This window comes from Terrapene carolina, unplaced genomic scaffold, assembly GCF_002925995.2.
Source record: "Terrapene carolina triunguis isolate 2854851 unplaced genomic scaffold, T_m_triunguis-2.0 Scaffold62, whole genome shotgun sequence".
NCBI lineage: Eukaryota > Metazoa > Chordata > Testudines > Emydidae > Terrapene > Terrapene triunguis.
This window is the reverse complement of record NW_020664413.1, coordinates 5197602-5218856: the sequence shown is the minus strand read 5'-3', so window position 1 is coordinate 5218856 and position 21255 is coordinate 5197602. Positions and strand designations below refer to the sequence as shown.

General features: G+C 44.9%; 1 protein-coding gene across 1 annotated transcript in view; it reads left to right on the top strand.

Annotated features, from left to right (window-relative positions):
* CNTNAP5 (contactin associated protein like 5) overlaps nt 1-21255 on the top strand; it is a 408220-nt gene that overhangs the window by 183290 nt on the left and 203675 nt on the right. The window contains exons 5-6 of the mRNA XM_029910538.1: nt 11189-11392; nt 15196-15380. Coding sequence (XP_029766398.1) covers nt 11189-11392; nt 15196-15380 — 389 coding nt within the window. The remainder of the gene's footprint in view (nt 1-11188; nt 11393-15195; nt 15381-21255) is intronic.

Here is a 21255-nt window from a genome sequence, read left to right as displayed (position 1 = left end):
ACAGCCTCCCCTAACCAGCCCTCCATACAATTTCTGAAACCTGATGCGGCCCTCAGCCCAAAAAGTTTGCCCACTCCTGCACTAGAAGGTCACCCTCTCCCTGGAGGGGTGCGGTGTCTGTTGCGGCTGCAGGTTTGGCATCGACGTCTGCAGTGAGATGGGTTATGCCATGGAATAGCCTCCCGAATGAAGGTGTGGAAGTCTCACTATTAAAATCAGTGGCCCAGTGCACTAACAATAAACTGTAGGGGACACTGAGGAAGGTGGGGGCAGCTCGAGATGACCTTTAAATGCTGCTCCTGTTGACGTCACTGGGAATTTTTCCATTGACTTAAATAGGGCCAGGATTTCACCTTATGATTTTATAATTTGAAATTGAATCCACTTTTTCTCCATGCATCTGAATTGTGCAGCTTGTCACTAATCTTCCAATGGCCAAAAAAAAAAAAAGTTTTCCCCTTATGTTTCAAGACAATGCTGACCTGCCTCTTGTATGAAAGCAGGACTCCTATATAGTCAAAATTAGAGGCCACTCATCTGGCCTTTCTTGGATGTGCAAAATACTCTGGTTTATTCTCTCACGTAAGGGGTCACTGAGGGGGAATTCTTTGTAATATGCACTGTATTACTCCAGTCCAGGAGGGAGAGTTAGAGACAGAGGATTAAGGAAGGGAGGGAAGCAAGTGACCTGCTATCAAACTTTCAGGATAAATAAAGGCAAAGATCCTCTTAAAAATTATATTTTGAACTTGCAATCACCCATGATAACTACACTCTCTGAATCGATTGAAGAAATACAAACTACCTTAGGGCAGGACAGTCAATGACTTTCCCTGGTGTGCCTCGTTTGACATGCAAGTTAACTGACGTTTAATCTATAACAGTTTACAGAGTCAATCAAACCAGTCGTGTGTGAGTGAGGAGGATAAATATGTGAGCTAGACTTCTGAGCACAAGCCAGAACCACCGATTTTAAAGTACTGCTTCTGATCGCCATTCCTGTGATGTTGGAAAAGTCATTTGACTTCTTTGCCTCAGTTTACCTGTCTGGTATGAGGTTGCTGGCCCCTTTAAGAGGAGTCTGGGCCCAGGCTACCTGTGAGGAGGTAATTTAAAGGGAATGAGCGCAACTAGTCAGATAATTGTATAACCTGGGCCTCATAAAAGGCCATCGGGGCACAGTTACAGACAAGGGCCCTAGACAGAAGAGCTCTCTAAGACCCTAGCAGGAGAGGAGCTGGCTCCTGTGAACCTCTCCAAGCTGACAGGTGAAAGGAGTGAATGGAAAAGGGCCTGGTGGGAGAAAAGCTGACTGAAGGCTACTGCTGGCCTGAAGCATAACCTGGCTCCTGGAGGAAGGAGAGTGAGACTCTGTGAAAGATAACCTAGCTCTGATGTGCGCCACTCCCCGCCCCCCATCGCCAATGGAGATGGATAGCCCAGCCAGCTAAACTGGGGGGGGGGGGTTCCAGTGCGGGGGATGGGAGGTGCTGGATGTCTGGGAAATACAGGGTGCCTGTGTGAGGCAGGGTCGGGGTACAGGGTGCCTATGGAAGGTGGGGAGGCAGGGGTTCCCCTGGTTCACTCTTACCCAGGCCCGCTGATGGCAATTCCAGGCCCCAGGGCCAGGGGCCGTCCCTAGGGGTGTGTGGGCCTGGGGTGGAAGTGACGCCGACGCCGGTACCATCCCCCGCACGCCTAGGAGCCCTGCGGCCCGCCGGGGCGATTTAAAAGGGCCCGGGGCTCCCGACCACCATCGCCGCTACCTCAGCAACGGCGGTGGCTGGGGGCCCCATGGCAATTGCGCCCCCTCCCCCCCCGTCAGCGGGCCTGCTCTTACCCCTCCCCCACACCACCTCTGTCAGGAGCGGGTACCAAGTACCCAGCGGGCCCTGCCTCTTACCTGCCCGGCCCAGCGAGACCGGGTGGCTCCAACTCCTCTGCGCTGCTGCTTCCCGACAGGTGAGGCTACAGTGACCGCTCCCCACCAAATCTGGCTCCCTTGCTGCTGCCTGCCTGAACCAAACTTAGCAAAGCCACCTCCCTAAGCCAGGGCAAAATGTCCAGGCAGGTGATGGCAGAAGCCGCCCAGCGCCGCTGCTGGGAGGCGCCTGCAGGGGGTGCCTGACTGGGAAGCGCCTCTTTTCCCCTCTGCCCCTACGTGATGACTTCGTTGCTTCCCCTGGGGGATGTTCCCCGCAGTTTGGGAACCTCTGGTCTAGTGTGTTGCTCACCTGGGGCCTAATTCTCCCTCACCAAAGCGCCTTTACGCCTCTGTGGCATGTAAAAGCGATTGTAAGGGCCTGATTCTCAGCTCCACTAAGTCCCGTTGACGCTGCCGGAGTGGCGTAAAGGATTCTCGGAGTGTCTGATCCAAAGTCTGTTTAAGTCAGTGGAAAAATTCCTGTTGACCTCAGTGGGCTTTGGATCGGGTTCATAAGCAGGCGATAAAGAGTGATCACCTGGCCCAGAAATACCGGGGAACCTGGTCCTGCATTAATGGACCCATGGCTGTGTGACTGCCGTGCAGCCAAAGAGGGGAGTATGCCGCTAAGCTGCTCATTGGCATGCGGACGAGTGCACAAGAGCCCTGCGTTTCCTCAGACCTCCTCTGCTCACATCTGCTCCTTTTTAACCCTGCATTTTTGAGAGAAAGAGAGCAGCTGCACAAGTGGCTTGAGACTTCCAGCTCTTTAGGCAATTTTGCAATGCTATAGATGGGCCTAGCGTTTAACCTTTCTTCTGCCAGCATGTAGGGTATATATAAATGCCTGGTACGCCCACATCTCGAATATTGTGTGCAGATCTGGTTGCCCCATCTCAAAAAAGAGACATTGGAATTGGAAAAGGTTCAGAAAAGGGCCACAAAAATGGTTAGGGGTATGGAACAGCTTCCACATGAGGAGAGATAAATAAGACTGGAACTTTTCAGCTTGAAAAAGAGAAGACTGGGTGGGTGGGTGGGGGGGGGGGGAATATGATAGAGGTCTATAAAATCATGACTGGTGTGGAGAAAGTGTGAGTTCAATCCTTGAGGGGGCCACTTAGGGATCTGGGGCAAAATCAGTACTTGGTCCTGCTAGTGATGGCAGGGGGCTGGACTCGATGACCTTTTGGGGTCCCTTCCAGTTCTATGAGATAGGTATATCTCCATTAAAAAAGTGTTATTTACTCCTGCTCATAACACAAGAACTAGGGAGTCACCAAATGAAATTAATAGGCAGCAAGTTTAAAACAAACAAAAGGAAGTATTTCTTCATACAATGTCCAGACAGTCTGGAATTCGTTGCCAGATAATGTTGTGAATGCCAAGACCATAGCAGGGTTCAAAAAAGAACTAGATAAATTCATGGAGGATAGGTCCATCCATGGCTATTAGCCAGGATGGGCAGGGATGGTCTCCCTAGTCTCTGTTTGCCAGTTGGGAATGGGGGACAGGGGATGGATCACTTGATGATTACCTGCTCTATTCATTCCCTTTGGAGTATCTGGCATTGACCACTATCAGAAGACAGGATGCTGGGCTAGATGGACCTTTGGTCTGACCCAGTATGGCCATTCTTATGTTCCTGCTTGCACTGGAGAGCAACAACGTCGAGTTCTCTGCTCGGTACTGCTAAATGACTTTCCAAGTCAAGTCCTGTTACGGTCAAAGTCCCCCACAGCCAGTGGCTCACTGCGCTCAGCTGTTGGGAATGTCGGCATTTGGTAGTGACCACTGTGGGAGCAGCTAGGACTTCTAGAGCATCAAGCATGCTGCCAGTGCCAAAAACAACAGATCAATCCTACTGAAGTGCTTTAGGGCTGAAACACATTGTATGGCAACATTTGTTAACACTGTCCTGAGACCCATCCCACTAAGGCTTTGAGACACGATGCTGGGAAATGCTGGCTTTTAAAGGATGAACACTATACCTGTGTTAGTTTTATTATGTAATCATAAAAATTATTACCGTGAAACCTGAACAGGCAGCCCTACCTCTCACAAGAAAACCCTTGTTTTTAATAGACATTTTAAGGGTAGGTCTACAGAGACTGCACGCTCAGCAAGGAAAAGTATAAATAGCAGTGTAGACGGGAGACACTACTTTGAGTGAAGTGCCTTACACGCCTGAATCCTAGGTTATGTACCCTCTGTACGTGCTCAGGCAATGCCTCCCACATCTCCATGACTGTTTTTAGCCGTGCTGGGTGCTGCTGCTGTAGCTTTTGTCCGCCACACGGAAAGACTCCAACAGCAAACAATGGCTCTGGCGAGGGGCAGGGGAGGCAGTGGGGAAATGCTCCTGCCTCCCCCCTGTGTGTAACTACACACAGCAGTGAGGATAGATACAGCGTGTCTTTCACTGTAGTGTGTAGCTACATGTACACTGTGTGCTTCCACAAGTGTACACAAGCTGTAAAATACATTCAAGAATCCTAATATGGTTGGTTTTCATCCTTTTTAAAAACATCGTCCCTGCTGGGCACTGGGCCGCCCGGGGGGGTGGGGGGGGCAATTTGCCCCGGGCCCCACAGGGGCCCCCACAAGAATATAGTATTGCAACTTTTTTTTATGGAAGGGGCCCCCGAAATTGCTTTGCCCCAGGCCCTCTGAATCCTCTGAGTGGCCCTGGCTGGGTAACACATTTCTGCTGGGCCCTTGAATAGTCTCTTAAGATGGGTTTCCTGTATCTGAAATATGATATCTAAAGCAATGAAGCTATGTCAGTATACGCAAACGTGCTTACCCACCTTCTACTCATATATAGGGCCCTACCAATTTCACTGCTGTGAAAAAAGTGTTACGGACTGTGAAATAAGCCCTTCCCTGTGAAATCCGATGTCCCCTTGTTCCTCGGAGTGCCCTGGCAAAGGGGTCTTCTCACTCCAGCTGGGCTGGGGAGGGAGGGGCTTGTCTATCTCCTGCACAGCTACTCTGGGTGGTGGTGGGGGAGATCAGACCCACCTCCGGGAATGTCCTGCAGCTGCAGGAAGCTCTGCGGTTGCTGCCTTCAGAGTCCAGTTCTGAAGACTGCACAGAAGTGAGGGTGGCAATCCCATGACCCCTCTACAACAGGCTTGTGACTGCCCCCCAATTCCCTTTTGGGTCAGGACCCCCACGGTTACAACACTGTGAAATTTCAGATGTAAACATCGGAAAACGTCAAATTTACCAATTTTCAAATCCCATGGCCATGAAATTGACCATAATGGACCATGAATTTGGTAGGGCCCTACTCATACAGTAACTGCCTTGACATGTAACAGAGGGTTCATGGGCTGTAAAATCAGGCAGAATTCAGCAATACCACATGGAGGTTGTTTGTTTCTTCTCTTAAAAGCAGCACAGAGAGGGGGAGAAAAAGAAAGTTTCAAATGCAAAATGATTTGCCCCCCCCACCTGAAATAACCAGACTCTCCCTCCTATAACCTTAAATATAAAAATAAAATCATGCAGCTAAGAGAATTTATACCCAAAATTGCAGCCTAGAAAGAATTTGTCGTGAGTTAAACAGAAATCCTGTACATAAAAGGATTATAATACAAACTCTCTCAGACCCTTTGCTACAGAGTCCCAAATAGTGAAGTGATTATAACAAAGAGCCAATGTTATAGCAGAGGACATGTGCAGACAAATGGCATGTTGATTGTTTTGGATGTTGTGAGGGAAACAGGAGTATCTTAATACTTTGGAAAAGTCTTGTTAGCTAAACGCTGGAAAAATCCTGCTGATCCACCCTTTTCTAGAGGAGGAGATTTATGGCTACATTGAAAATGCTGTTCATATTCTACAACTGAGTAATGGCCCAAAAGGCATCAGCAGGATCGGGTGTAAATTCTGCTAACAGGCTGGGAAACTGTGGGCGGTCATGCAATGGGATGTGAGAATCTCCTTCTTTTGGGGAGTTACAGCTCTTCACCTTTGCAGATCAGGGGTCTGATTTCTCATCTTCCGTGGGCAGCGCTCCTGGGAATACAATGTGATACTGTGTTTTTAAAAATTACAAGCTGTTGGCTGGACCGTTTTTATTTTTCTTTCCTTCTAAAACACATGTTTTTCATGCCATGAGATAAAAGGAATGCACCGTAGAGAGCCCCCAGGGGTGGAGGTGAGGTCACTAAAGTTTTCATCACTGCTAGCGTAAGACTAATGGCCGAATTATTGCTTCTTAAGAGACACCACGCCCTGGCGACGGAGACGAAGCATGCTGTTCAAGCACTAGGCTGTGGAGGTGGACGGTCAGATTCACTCCCTAGACTGCGGGCAGTGAAACGGCAAGGTGTATAGAGACAGAGGCACATGCTTCCTACACTCCCTCATCTGCTGTGGAGTTTGGTTCCTACACAATGGCAGCAGGAGTGGGGCTAGCAAGGCCAGTTCAGAGATATATCCATTCGGAGCATCTTTGCTCTGCCAGTAGGACTCCCATGGGCTGTAAAATAAAGGTGTCTTTCTTTTGTGGAGGCACTGGGGGAGGGATGAGATTGTGCATTCCCCCTATCCCCCGCCTCCTCCCCTTGCAACTGCAGATGCCTTGAAGATGCCTCTCCAGACTCTGAATGATACGAGTGAAATGGGGGTAAAGCTTGTTGTTTATGCTTGCGTATTGCACACTGTTTTCAGAGCTAGGGGAAGCTTCTTTAAAAAGGTGTCGCATGTACACTCTCCCCCCAGTGCAGCTGTCTTGGTGCTCTTTTCTTCATGGAAGAGGACCACACATTCTCCTTGCCCCGGTATGTTTCCTCTGGGCTGGTCGGCATGGCTGCCACCACTGGCCAACATCTCTCTTCATGCAGTAGTCTGCTGGCGGACAAATCATTTCTGCTTCCTGTGCAGTGGACTCCCTGTACCTCTTCCTTTTCTACTGCAGCTGCTCAGATGCAGGCACAATGTAACCAGGGCCGGCTCTAGGATTTATGCCGTCCAAAGCAAAAACAATTTTGGCCGCCCCCCCCCCCCCGGCTCCGCCTCAACTCCGCCCCTTCCCCAAATCCCCAGCCCTGCCTTCTCCCCCCAGGCTCTCAAGCCTCAGAGGGAGGGGGAGAAGCGGCTCCCGCGCCGCGGCCGCTCGGGATCTCCCCCTCCCTCCCAGGTTTGAGAGCCAGCAGCAGCGGAGGTGAACTAGGGTGGCCGGGGCACATTTTTAGGGGCGGCATTCTGGCGCCGGCCATGCCACCCCTAAAAATGTGCCGCCCCAAGCACCAGCTTGTTTTGCTGGTGCCTAGACCCGGCCCTGAATGTAACCCTTAACTGCTCGAGTTAACCTGGTGGCCAATAAACCCTTCCTCAAATGAATGTGTTTCCAAAAAATCGAGAGTTTTAAAAGAAACTCCTGAGCTAACAAAACCCAGACTCAACCCTTAAACCCAGAAACTGAACTGAACTTCAGCAAAGCTTGGTAACCTTTTTCTATTTTCACATTGCTCCTGTGTCGGAAGCAGAAATACCTACAATAACGTAGGAATGGCTACCCTAGGAAAGGCATTATTTCCAACCCAGCCAGAAGCAAGAAAAACTAGGATTTTTGTTTGAAAAAATGCTACTTCCTGGGAGATTTTTAACCCAGTTCTGATGACTCTGAGATCTGGACAGTATGGAGAAGTATCCTGATTAGAGCTGAGTGAAACTTTTCAACATTTTTTTTTGTTGGTGGAAAAATGCAGATTCAGCATCACCAAAATATTTTGTGAAATCATTTCAATTTCACCAAATAATTGAAAATAATGGGAAAAAAATCCTAAAAGCTCGAAGTTTTGTTTCAGCACTTTTGAAATGAAGTGTTTACTTTTTTATTTGAATACCTTTTGAAATTAAAGAAAATTTTCCTTTTAAAAAAAATGAAACCCCCCCCTCAAAATCAATACAAAACATTTTATTTTGAGTGGAACAAAATGTCTTGAACAAAACTTTTTTTTTCTTTCAATTTGCCAAAAAAAAATTGGAAAATGTAATTTTTGGTTCAACCTTTTTGACAGTCACTATGTTCATATATATTTAAACACATGGAAAATCTTCTATATTGTGCATGGTTTTGGAATCTGGCACTGTCCTAAAGGGAAAAAAGAACTGCTTTTACTTTAATCAGTCCATCAGACTGTGCTAATTTCCGTCAGTATTTTATGGGGGTGATGGAGGAATCTGAAAATTTAGAGAGATAAAAGACCTGATATTTAGTCTATTCCTTAGAGGGAAGTGAAGAATTATTCTCTACATTGTGTTTTGGCTAGACTAGATCTAAAGATTTCTTGTATTTCTTCTGAGCCTTTTAAAATTCATGATCTTTGACCTTTTACTAGAAATTGATTCTATACATAGCTTGTATCCAACAGAAAAACTGAAAGCATCATCTTTAGAGGGGTATTTTTCAGGTGCTGTGAAGTGTCTGTATTTGACCTGAGATGGATCTTTCTATGTTTAAATAGAAGCCAATGATTTGTTGTCATGCAAACTGCTAGTAATGACTTTTGGATGTCACAGTGTTAGCATTTATATGTCATATTCTTGTTTCATTCAGGGATTTTTGTTCCCCACAGAGAGGCAGAGTTCTGCAATAACAGCTTTTTCATGATACTGTCAGTGCAGGGCATGGATCAGTGTTTTCGTCACACTCCCCATCAGTACCCGGCCCAAGCCAGGGAAGCTAATGATCCGACTCGGTGATGAATCCTCGTCATGTGCTGCCTGAGGCACATTGCGCATACTCTAAGAAGAAGAAGGCGGCTGGTTCCGAAAAGCATGTGTAATGCTGTTGCCTAGTGGAAAACTGAAAATGTCTACTGATGCATGAACCTGATAAGGTTTAGGTGTTTGGTTCAGTTGGGATAAGTATCTAGAAGATTGGATGTTTATCTGGATATCTTTTATTAACGTCTGGTGCCAAGTCCTGTTCTGACTTGGGCTCCTGCAGTGCTCCTGATTTAGTGGGTTACAGGGCAGAATTTGGTGCTCTACGTTGCAAAATGCATCAGAAATTGAATATACAGTAGATTTCTGTGACAGGCTTAGGCCCCTTAAGGGCAGTAGGACCTAGGGGCCAGCCCACCCCTATCCTGTAGTCATGGCCCTTTAAGATTTTGGGAGGTCTTATGGACACAAGGACCTAAGCAATAGGAGATATTGGTAGAAATGAAGCAGTCATGGGAATAAGAAGTGTTTGCAGAGGGATGGGGGGGAGGAGGGGCAGAGGAGAACCTGTTATTGTTTCTTTAAGGGCTGGGATCAGGAGCCTTACAGAGTGGGCGGGGCAAAACTGCCTCTCTCCCAGCCAATTGGTTTGAGATCTGGGAAGGGGACCAGCATATATGCTGTCTCCTCCCTCATAGCAGTGGAGACTCCAGATGGAGAAGGTCTGCCTGCTAAGCCCTCCCAGTCTGAGAGTGAAAGGATTAATTGGAGAAAAAGGGTCAGCTGGGGCAGTAGCTGTTTGTGGCCCTGCTGGTGACCTAAACTACAACCCAGCTCCCAGGAGGAAAGCAGGGGACCCCTGTGCTCTGAAGGGCTTTAATAGCTGCCTGAATTACCCGGCTCTAGGAGGGGGACTGGGGCTTCCTGAACAGGGGGAAGGAAACTTTCCTGGGACTCTTATACGAGCCCAGAGTGGGTGAGAACTTTAGAGACTAAAGAGTGGTTTGTACTCACTAAATAAAGTTAATAAACCAGACCACATGAAGTAATCTGGTTTGGGTAATTGACTGGAAGAACCCGAGTGGGCACTGAGGTCAGTGCACCGCAGGGCCATGGGGGGCCACAAGGGGATGCACTCTGGAGGCAACCACAGCATTCCTGTTTCTTACAAGGTTTCCAGTGCTTCCTTTTGGTCCTTAACTTCACATGGGACTTTACAGAGAGTTATGGTGCTATAGATGTACTAAATACCATGTTTCTGAGGTATCTGCTCAGTTGTCTCAAGCCCATGTTTTTTCTATGATTATTAGTGCAATTGGAAACATTTAGCCGGATATCAGTGTTATATCAAACATGTATACATGCTATCATGCTGACATCTAGAAGTCACTGGTGTCAGGGTGCATGACAACAAATCATTGGCTCCTTTGCTAGTCTCGTCATCATTTTTAAAGACTGACTCCTTAAAAGCTTGGTCTGAAGTTGCCCCACACTCCAATTTATCTTGCCTAAAGAAGAACAAGCAGAGCTGTCCCTGCTGCCGAGCGGTGGTGACGTGGCTCCAAAAGGATATGTTTGTGACAGCTCAGTTAATCTGCCCATGTGGCCTGTTAACAGAGAGTAGAGTGGATGCTAAGATGGGTTCTGAGAATTATAGATGCCTTACCCCTTTAAAAGCGTTCTGACCTAGCAATGGAATGATACCTCCAGCCAAGGCTATTAGCATTCAGAGGCATGCTTGGTAAAATCATCATCATCATGTAGATACCCCTAGGTGGGAGGGATATTTATTTGAGGTAAGATTACATTTATTTGGATACAAAAGTGGAGGGAGACATATCTAGGGTGTAGATACAGCTTCACAGGATCTTTCGTAACATAGGAAAAACTGGAACAGCAGCTGGGGCAGTGGCTGCATTTGAAGCAGTGGCTAGCTGTTCTGAACGTCCTTGGGAGGTAAATAATGGACAGGGCAGGGCATGGCTTTGGTGGTGGTGGTGTGTCTGGTATGATGAAAAAGCAGGCAGATGAAGGAATCTTAACATAACAAAAGGGCTGTGAATCATGAAAAGAGGGCTGGGGGCAGGGGGGAGGAATTACATAGGGATGATGGCCTAAATAAGAGAAGCTGATGGAAAGGGATAGTGGACTAGGTGTGGCATGGTATGGTGGTTTCTGTATTTCCTATGTTCTGGGTGCCCCCAACTCCTGTGAAATCAAGAGAGACTTTAACGATAAGCCACCCTAAACTTAATTTCCCCAATACTAATTTCTCCCTACTGTTACTCACACCTTCGTGTCAACTGTCTGTAATGGGCCACTCTCTTACCACTTCAAAAGTTATTTTTCCTCCCTTGGTATCCTGCTGTTAATTGTTTTATCTCGTTAGACTGACCTAACACTTGGTAAAGCAACCCCCATCCTTTCATGTATTTATACCTGCTCCTGTACCTTTTACTTCATATATCTGATGAAGTGGGTTCTAGCCCACGAAAGCTTATGCCCAAATAAATTTGTTAGTCTCTAAGGTGCCACAAGGACTCCTCTTTATGTTGTCATCTTCCTTCTGTTCCCCCTTAGAATCGGACATAGCAGATTTCGATGGCAGAAGTTCCCTGCTGTACAGATTCAATCAGAAAATGATGAGCACCTTCAAAGACGTGGTTTCCCTGAAGTTCAAGAGCATGCAGGGGGATGGAGTCTTATTCCACGGAGAGGGACAGCGCGGAGACTACATTACACTGGAGCTGCAGAAAGGGAAACTCTCCTTGCACATTAACCTGGGTAGGAGCTGACATTTTTTATTCATTCACATGAGATTTGTTTTCCATTTACTTTCATGATTTTGTATTTCAGCAGCATTGAGATGCCCCGGCTGAGGTCAGGTCCCATTGTGCTAGGTGCTGTACATACACAGAGTAAAAGACAGTACCTGCCCCGAACATTTGGCAGTCTGAAGAGACAAAACAAAGGGTGGGAAGGGAAATAGAGAAGTGAAGGGACTTGCCTGAAGTCACACAGCAGGTCAGTGGCAGAGCCAAAAATAGAACCCACGTTTCCAGAGGACTAGGTCAGTGCCCTATTTATCTGACTGCGCTACCTTTATTTTTCTAGCTGCAAATATTGTTGTTGCCCGTTTAATCTACGTCAGGCCTCAGGGGATTCCGTTGCAATCTCAACTACAATTTCCTCTCTCTGCTTAGAGAATGATTCCTTTTTAAGTTCATCATTTCAGAGCGGGGATCTGTCCAAGCTCTGCAGGTACCCATCCAGTCGTAGTTAGCATTCGGCTCACAGCGTCTGTGGCTGCTCTCAAGCAATAAGTCTAGGCTGGGTAGTTTCCATTCAGGCTGAAAACAGGTCTTCCTTTCCCTGTAACAGAACCCCTGTTTTGGAGGAGGCACGTTAGCCTCCGTGTTGTCATTGCTATACATTCAGACAAAGGAAAAGAAACCTAAGGGGAAATGTTGGCATGTGCTGGAAAGCAGAATTCACCTGCATCAAAACAGCTTCAGATCAGTAGCACAACCCCCCCCGTAAAATATCAGACTCCATCCCACCACCCTGCTTTGATAGCTTTCAATAAAATATGTGCAGGCTTCGATGCTTTTCTTTATTTAAGGTGATTTTAAGACACCTTTGTGGTCTCTGAGTCCTGTTACCCATCTGAACTCCTAGTGCAAATTACAGCAACCTCAGCACTGCTGTAGCTTATGTTTGCTGCCCACGACCCCAAGGAGTTGTTCTGGCAGTCAAGGATTGCTGGAGATTAGGGAAGCCTTGTCCACGCCTCCTTTTACTCAAGAGACACACTCCCTCACACTGAGAGTGTGGAGGTTTGGATTAGGAGCCACTAAAGTGACTCTGCACCTCTTAAGGATATCCTTATAGACGTTAAAATGGCTTTAGGGCTGCTTTGCTGCATAGGCACTGTTGAAGTTCTGATGCCATCTCTGATTTTGTTCTAATTCATCTAGCAATAATGTTACTTAATGGGAACTGCTTGTGTGGATTTGTGCTATTCTTTCTCAAGATGAAAAGCATCTGATGTACCCAAAGGATTCAGGAGTTTGAATCAGCTCCCCAAAATGTAGGTGCTTCTCCAAAGCTCTTCAGAGGTGTTTGGTCTGCAAAGGTGACCAGGACAAGCTTTCTAGGGAGATTTCTTGTATTTCTTTGTAGGGCTGAATATGCCATGAGAACAGCTGTTCTTGAAGTATTTTGGTGCTTTTTGCTTCTGGGCCTGGCTAGAGCCAGGCAGTGCAAAGGCATGGAGTCCCATCAGTGTGTGGTCAAGTTGGGTTTGAGGGATGAGGGAAGGTTTGGCTCAGTTCTTCTTTTGTACAAAGCTGTTTGCATTTCCCAAGTGGATACTTCAGATATACCTTCAATGGCGGGAGGTACTAGAGCATTGCACAGCTGGATTTTATATACCACAGGGCAGATGACTGGAGTGTGAACACTCTCTCTGTACAGTATTGGGGGGGGAGGGGAATCCCAAACCCTTGGCCTTTCCTTTAGCAGAAGCCATAACTCCTGAGTAATTCAGCACTGGGACAGCTATATGGAGAGTATTTGAAAATCTATTCCTTCTGTCAGCGGACTACTCTCTTGCAGGGCTTCACTTCAGTGGCTCGGAATGTGAGTGGTTGACTTGAGTTAAACCAGGGAATAATAGTGAATAACCCAGTAGCCATTGAGTCATGGTTGTGGCTTAGTGCAATTTAATACTTGTGATTAAAACAATGTGGTTCTTATCAGGTAGGAACCTTCCTGCACTGTCTCCTAGACCAGGACTAGTATGATGACCCCTGCTGGAAGTGTTGTCCGACAGGACAGAGCGCAGACCCGTTGATCTAAAAGCATGAACCCCTAATGCTTGTACTTTAACACTCCCATACAGAAAACCACTAGAGGAGACAAAGGCATTGTGTTAATATGGGTTACTTTAGGTTCTATTGCCCCAGATTTCCCACCATCAGGATCACTGATGGTAGCAGTGGTGGGACCAATTGTGTAACCCTACTCATAGTATATCTACATGAGATTGGTGCTTAAAATGCTAGAGGCTGGTGGTGCCTCTTGTATGCTACAGCTCCCATTTTTGTTATCACCAGTGGAGCTGAATCCTGCAGAGCCAAGGCGGGAAGTTTTAGTAAAACTCCCTAGTGTATACAAGGCCAGGGTAAAACGAGTCAGCATCTGTTTCTCTTCTCAGCTTATGTCCGTGGGAGTTAGCAAAAGTCGTCCGACAATTAGAAATCATTAAAACAAACACAGTTAATAATTCCTTCCTCGTTTCTCCCTTTGTGCTTAATTGTGTTTTGTTTAAAATGCCAGTAACAATTTTCCACGGCTCTTCATTTGTTTTTACATAAACTCATTAGTTGGCTTTGTACACAACTAATCTTTTTTCCTTGTTTTTTTAGAGTCGCATTGATAATGCTATATTCCTATTATTCATTATCTGTAAGCGTATAGTGCATTACGCATGCAAAAGATCCATTTCAGAAGGAAGCTCGAAACGCTGGGTTTTCTTACACTGTTGGTTTCTCGTCTTCCTTCAGAAAAAGTTCTACTTTTAATTTAGGAATAAGAGTGTGATACCATAGTTTTATTTATTTGGTTGCATTTCTATGAGATATCACATGTCTGTTTACTCTGGAACCTAAAATAGAGCTTTCATGAGCCACAAAATTTGAATCTGGATTTTGATTACCACTGAGTGAGTGAGTGAGTGTGTGTGAGGGGAGGCAGGTTTTGGAGCCAAGGTTTTTATCTTATACACAGCTTGACTAATCATTTTGGAATGTGCATCCTTCCATTTCCACTGATGAATAGAAAAGAAAAGAATGCACAGTAGAGACCAGAAGCTCTGAAATCTTAAGGCAGGAACCTGGCTAGAAAACAGAAAAGCACTTAGCTCATGGAGATCTGGGCCTGATTATTCTCTTACTGGAGTAGGACTCTGATCTCGGTTGCACTTCTATGCAACTGGCGTTACTCCGCAGACATCAAAGGAATTATTCCACATTTTTTTTCTAGTGCAATGGAGACCAAAATCTGGCACTGTCTAAATATCTATTCTTGTTTATATTTCCAGAAACACACTGTCTAAAATGTTTTCTCCAGAGAGGGTTGCTAAAATGGGGAAAAAAAAATGATGACTAAAAAGTCAAGAGTAATTAGACTGTATGTTTGTGGAAACCCACAGTGGTACTACATCTGTTCCTTTAATGGGTGGCAGATTTTTGTTTAAGCCAGATGGCGTTCTTAAAATGTTAGGGTCTCTACTGCGCTTCAGAGCTGAGTAACAGGCAACACAACAATTGTGCCAGTGCTGCCATGTATGACGACTTATGCAACAATCTGGGAAAATCCCACTCCATATATTCCTGACCAGGACATTGGAACAAACCAAGAAGAGACTGTCCCCGAAGAATCCAAGCCAGGTTTACCCTGGGCCCTGTTTCTCTTGGGGCAGGACTCTAGACATCTAGTTAGCACACAGACATAGAAGCCTTAATGCTTCGGTTCAAGAGTCCAGGGCTCACTACAGTGTCTTCTGTTTGCATCTGCCCCCGCAGGAGATGCCAAGCTGCGTTTCAGCACCAGCCACACATCAGTCACCCTGGGCAGCCTCCTGGATGATCAGCATTGGCACTCAGTTCTCATCGAACGCTTCAACAAGCAAGTGAACTTCACGGTGGATAAGCACACTCAGCATTTCCGAACCAAGGGAGATTCAGATCACCTGGACATTGATTATGAGGTGTGTTGAGTCTTTTGGGTTATATCTCTGGAGACAGGTGTGAGCTTGGGGAACAGACAGTCTCTGTGCTGGTTTTGTCATCAGTAGCGATCTCTCTCTAACCTGTATTCCTTCTCCCCTAAAACTCCTCTCATGGTTAACCAGCCTGAATCATGGCACTTCCTCTGTGTGTCTGATGCTCTAGGGAAATTGCCAGTGTCTGGGCAAGCAGAGTTGGAAGGTTCATCAGCCCATGTACTAATCTGGGACTCAGAAGGCACAGCCTTCCATGGTGGAAGGATTATGCTGCAGCAGAATCCCAAGGAGGAATTCAGAGGGAGTGTGTGCTTCAGTGGCAACTCGACAACTGTTTCAATGGTTGTGTCATGCACTCTCCGTGCACATGTCGCTCTGGTGGCCACAGTAGAGAGAACGTGGTCCTGTCCTTAACTCATCCCTGCATAGTCCAGCCAGATTGCAGCTGCCTCCGGCACAGAGATGGAAGGTGACTAGAAAGCATCTTCCCTCTAGGGAGGAGAGGTAAAGGGGATCCCTCCTTCACCAGTGCTGCCTTGTGCTGAATGCGGGAGAAGCATCCTCCCCGACAGGACACCTGGTTCAGAGGCCAGGCTGGCACGGGGAGGTGTATTTCACCTTCTCCACTACTTGGGTCAGCCCTGTACTCTCTGAAAAGTGCATGCAAAGCCTTTTAGAACTACTGTTTCATCAAGTGTATGGTTAGCTATTTCCTGATTATAACCTCGATACTCCCATTTCCCACCCCCACTTGAATATTTCCTGTGTTCCTTTTCATTATGCTCTTCCTGATGAGCAAGTTCCAGGACCGTGCAGAGCACGATGTTGTGTTTGCACAGCCAGAGCCGTCATCCTTATTTGAATGTACTACACTGGCATCGCTCACGGTTGTGCAATCAAAGGCTTCTTGTCTGCACTTTGGATTCTTTTCTCTTTAAAGGATCCACTCCCAGCGTGTCCTGAGTGCAGAAACCAGATGGCTTAACAGCAGCATTTATGCACATGTGGGTCCTTAGCGCCTCCGGGTCTCCATTTATCAGCTACCCCAATGTTCTAGCCAAATGGTTAGAAGCCCCTTCCCTTTCTGTCATTGCCTGATGCAGAGAGGAAGAGAGACATTTGTGCTCACTGGCATTTAATTAATAATTCTCCTGCACCCAGCCAGCTGCCAGTGTCACTGCCTTCATTAAATCCTGGCTCAAAGTCTATATTCGTTACCGGGTAAAATCCTGACTCCATTGGAGTTGACGGTAGTTTTGCCATTGACTTCAGTGAGGCCAGGATTTCATCCACTGTTCTCATTCCCTTATCTTTGGTGGTGATGTAGGTGTTTGGGAAGTTGACATAAGAGCAGCATAGCTGGTGGTGTGTTCTTTCATTCCCATCAGGATACGCCGTGGGTTTTTGTTCAGGAAAAAGGAGTCCTTCATGTTAGTTCTGGTGGTCTCATACTAGCAAAGGGGTGAACCAGCAATCTATTGCCATGGATGCTTAGATTGCAGGTAGCTCTCAAGTATGGATGGGCCAGCTCTTGAGAGGTCCCTTGGTGTCATTGCAGCTTTCTGGCTTATTCCTAATAATAATAAACATTCCTGTATTCTGCAGTAGTGATTTAAGCCATGGCAATAACAGAAATGCAGACCTTGCTGTTTAGAGCCATCAGCTCAGAACAGCATTGTACGTGTTCTAAGAGATTACAAAAAGACTTGGATTCTTCTACTCAGTGAAAGATGGGGCATGATCTACCTTGGGGAAGTTCGCAAGTAGATTCATTTAGTAACAGATCCTAATCAAATCCATGCATCTTTGTAAATGATGTTACATTATTATATATTAATATTTAATATTCCAGTCACACTCGGAGACCCCAGTCAGGAGCAGGGCCTCGTTTTGTTAGGTGCAGTACAAACATATACGAATACAAGTTCCGTGCTTTAAAGAGCTTAAGATCTAAGAAGACAAGTGACATATGACAGCTGGTGGGGAGAGGGACCCAGTCAAATGTATACGAAGTTTTACATACACAAATACACTTCTTTTGTTGTTGTTGTTATAAATAGATCAAATATTGGTCTGATTCTTAAAACTGGTAAGAACCTACAGCTTCGGTTGACTTTGTTGAGGTTTGTATTGTGGTAGTGTCAAGAGACACCAACTGAGACTGATGGTTCATAAGAATGTAAAAATGGCCATACTGGGTCAAACCAATGGTCCATCTAGCCCAGAATTCTGATTTCTGACAGTGGCAAGTGTTAGATGCTTCAGAGGGAATGAAGAAAACAGGGCAATTATTAAATGATCCATCACCTATTGTCCAGTCCCAGCATCTAGTCAGATATTTAGGGACATCCAGATCATGGAATTGCATCTTTGACTATCTTGGCTAATGGCCATTGATGGACCTATCCTCCATGAACGTATCTCTCTCCTTTTCTCTTTTTTTTTAACCCAGTTATACTTTTGGCCTTCACATCATTCCCTGGCAATGAGATTCACACACTGAAGAACTTCTTCACCAAATGCACAGTCCTTTTGTTTGTTTTAAACCCGATGCATATTAATTTCATCGTGTGCCCTCTGCTTCTTGTGTTATGTGAAAGAGTGAATAATGCTTCCCTATTCACTTACTCCACATAACTCATGATTTTATAGACATCTATCATATCCTCCTTTAGTAATCTCTTTTCTAAGATGAACAGTCCCAGTCTTTTTAATCTCTCCTCATATGGAAGCTGTTTCATACCTTTGATAATTTTTCTTGTCCTTCTCTGCACCTTTTCCAATTCTAATATATGTTTTTTAAGATAGGGTGACCGGAACTGCAGGCAGTGTTCAAGGTGTGGACATACCATGGATTATATAGTGGCATTATGATATTTTCTGTCTATCCCTTTCGTAATGGTTCCTAACATTCTGTTTAGTTTTTTTGACTGCCGAATGCAGATTAAGTGGATGTTTTCAGAGAACTATCTACGATGTTTGCAAGATCTTCCTTGAGTGTAACAGCTAATTTAGACCCCATCATTTTGTATGTATAGATGGGATTATGTTTTCCAATATGCATTACTCTGCACTTATTCATATTGGCATTTCATTTGCCATTTTGTTCCCCTCCACCACCCAGTTTTGTGAGATCCTTTTGTACCTCTTTTCAGGCAGTTTTGCTCTTAGCTATCTTGAGTAATTTTTTCTCATCCACAATTTTTTTCCACCTCACTGTTAACTGTTTTTTCCACATCATTTATGAATATGTTAAACAGCACAGGTCCCAGTACAGATCCTTGGGGACCCCACCATTTTCCTCTCTCTAATCTGAAAACTAACCATTTATTCCTACCCTTTGTTTCCTGTCTTTTAACCAGTTACTGATCCATGTGAGAATCTTTCCACTTATTCCATGCCTGCTTACTTTACTTAAGAGCCTTTGGTGGGGGACCTTGTCAAAGGCTTTCTGAAAGTCCAAAAGCACTAGATCAACTGGATCACCTTGGTCCACATGCTTGTTGACACCCTCAAAGAATTCTAATAGATTGGTGAGACATGATTTCCCTTTACAAAAGCAGGGTTTACTCTTCCCCAATATATCACGTTCATCTATGTTTCTGATCATTCTGTTCTTTACTATAGTTTCAACCATTTTGTCTGGTACTGAAGTTAGGTTTACTGGCCTGTACTTTCTAGGATTGCCTCTGGAATCTTTTTTAAAAATTGGCAGTACATTAGCTATCCTTCAGTCATTTGGTACAGAGGCTGATTTAAGCAATAGGTTACATATGTCCGTTAGTAGTTCTGTAATTTCACATTTGAGTTCCTTCAGACTTCTTGAGTGAATGCCATCTGGTCCTGGTGACTTACCAATTTTTAATTTATCAATTTCTTCCAAAACTTCCTCAATTGGGACCTCAGTCTGGGACAGTTGCTCAGATTTGTCACCTAAAAGAATGGCTCAGGTGTGGGAATCCCCCTGACATCCTCTGCAGTGAAGATGATGCACAGAATTCATTTAGCTTCTCTGCAAACGCTAGTCTTTCTTGTGTGCTCCTTTAGCACCTTGAGCATTGCACTTGGCCCTATAGAATTTCAGAGTGAGGAATTTGGATGTCCTCTGCACTTCTGGAAATCCAGCTAGGAGTCTTCACCATCCTGTCCCTCAAGCTTTCATCAATTTATTGATTCTGTATAGGCTTTACAACAGTGGGAATGAGGAGGCGCTTGAAGCAGAGAATCATGGCTAGAATTGGGTGACAATTTTTGAACAAAATTTTTTTAGTGTAAAATGGCCCTTTAAAAAAAAACATACTAATAATTATTTTTGTGAAAAACTTTGTCAACATTTTATTTTCTGAAAATTTCCTTCATTTTCTGGATATTTTTTCAGAACTGATCAAAAACATCATAGACAATATTTTTTTTTATTTTTTGTAACAATGTAAGTCCTCTAATTGTGTTTGCAAGGCGCTTTCATTCTTTGACATATGTGTGGAGGGGAGGGGATTTAGAGGAAAGCAACAAAAATGAGTAGCAGAGTGTGCGGAAATGACTCATGAGGAAAGACTTAAACAAAACTTTGTTTTGGATAAACCACTACTAGGGGTGGTAAGAACAAGATTAATTTCTGGAAACATTTTTAAACCATGTACGACCCCCCCCATACAAGGGGATTAAAACAGGTATGGTAGGTAGGTTATAACTTGGAGTTAAGGAATGCAATTTAAGAAAAGGAAAACGTAGGCTGGATATCAGGTGAAACAGCCTAATGGTGTGAGATCTAACATACTCTGATGGAGATTGTTCTTCAAAGACTATCCTAAAACTGGAATGGAGAAAGCCCCTGAAAAGAATGCCCTAGAGAAGAAACTCTCCAACTGTTTGAGAGAATGGACTATTTGATCTTTTAGCTCTTCCAATTTCTCAACTTCAGTATACTATGAATCTCTAGTTCTTGGTGCACTGTTGATGCTGGGAGGTATTTTGAGTTAAGAAAAGCTGTTGCCCCAGTGCAGTATAAAGAAGTTTAATTAGTCCAAACTTTCCAAATAATTTCTTTCCGTGGGCACTACAGACCATATTCTCAAATGGTGTAAACCAGTGTAGCATCATTCACCTCAATGGTGGTGTGCCATTTTACATCAGCTCAGGATCTGGCCCATAAGGGTCAAAATTCACCAAGACTTTTTTTCTTCCATTTGCATTTGAATTACTCTAGCATTTCAGCCTAATGCTGAAGACAATGCAGTCTAATGGAAGCTTTTTTCAGCAAATTTAGGGGATTAAAGGCCTCGCTAAATGTAATAAAACCATGAGTTTGGTAATTCAAATTATTACTGATCACTAAGGAAATTGTTTTCTCAATAATTCAGCACTGTAATTGATATTGATTTCTGCTTTTTTTAGAAAATCCCTAAGCAGGAGACTTGAAAGAACAGAGAATGAAAGAAAAATGAGGGAGGCAAGTGATTTCAGCAAGAAATAATGATTCTCAACTACAAAAGGCATTGCTATTGCATAACCCATCCTGTCAATAACAGACTTGCAAGTGATGCAGAGTTGAAAACTATTTCACTCTTTATTGCCTGGTGTAATTATCAATCAGTACAACCAAGGCGCAAGTTGATGAAGATTACATTTACAAGGCAGTGCTCAAGGTTTTACCCACGCATCTTCCATTTACTTTTATGCCTAGTCTAACCTGGTTTTTCTTAACACCACCACCCCCGAAAATCCCACAGTTGCAATCACTGGTACACTCCAGTCTTGGGAGCAATACTAGACTCACTAGTATAGACAAAAACAACAAGGAGTCTGGTGGCACTTTGTCTAGTATAGACAAGTATCAGGGGGTAGCCGTGTTAGTCTGTAT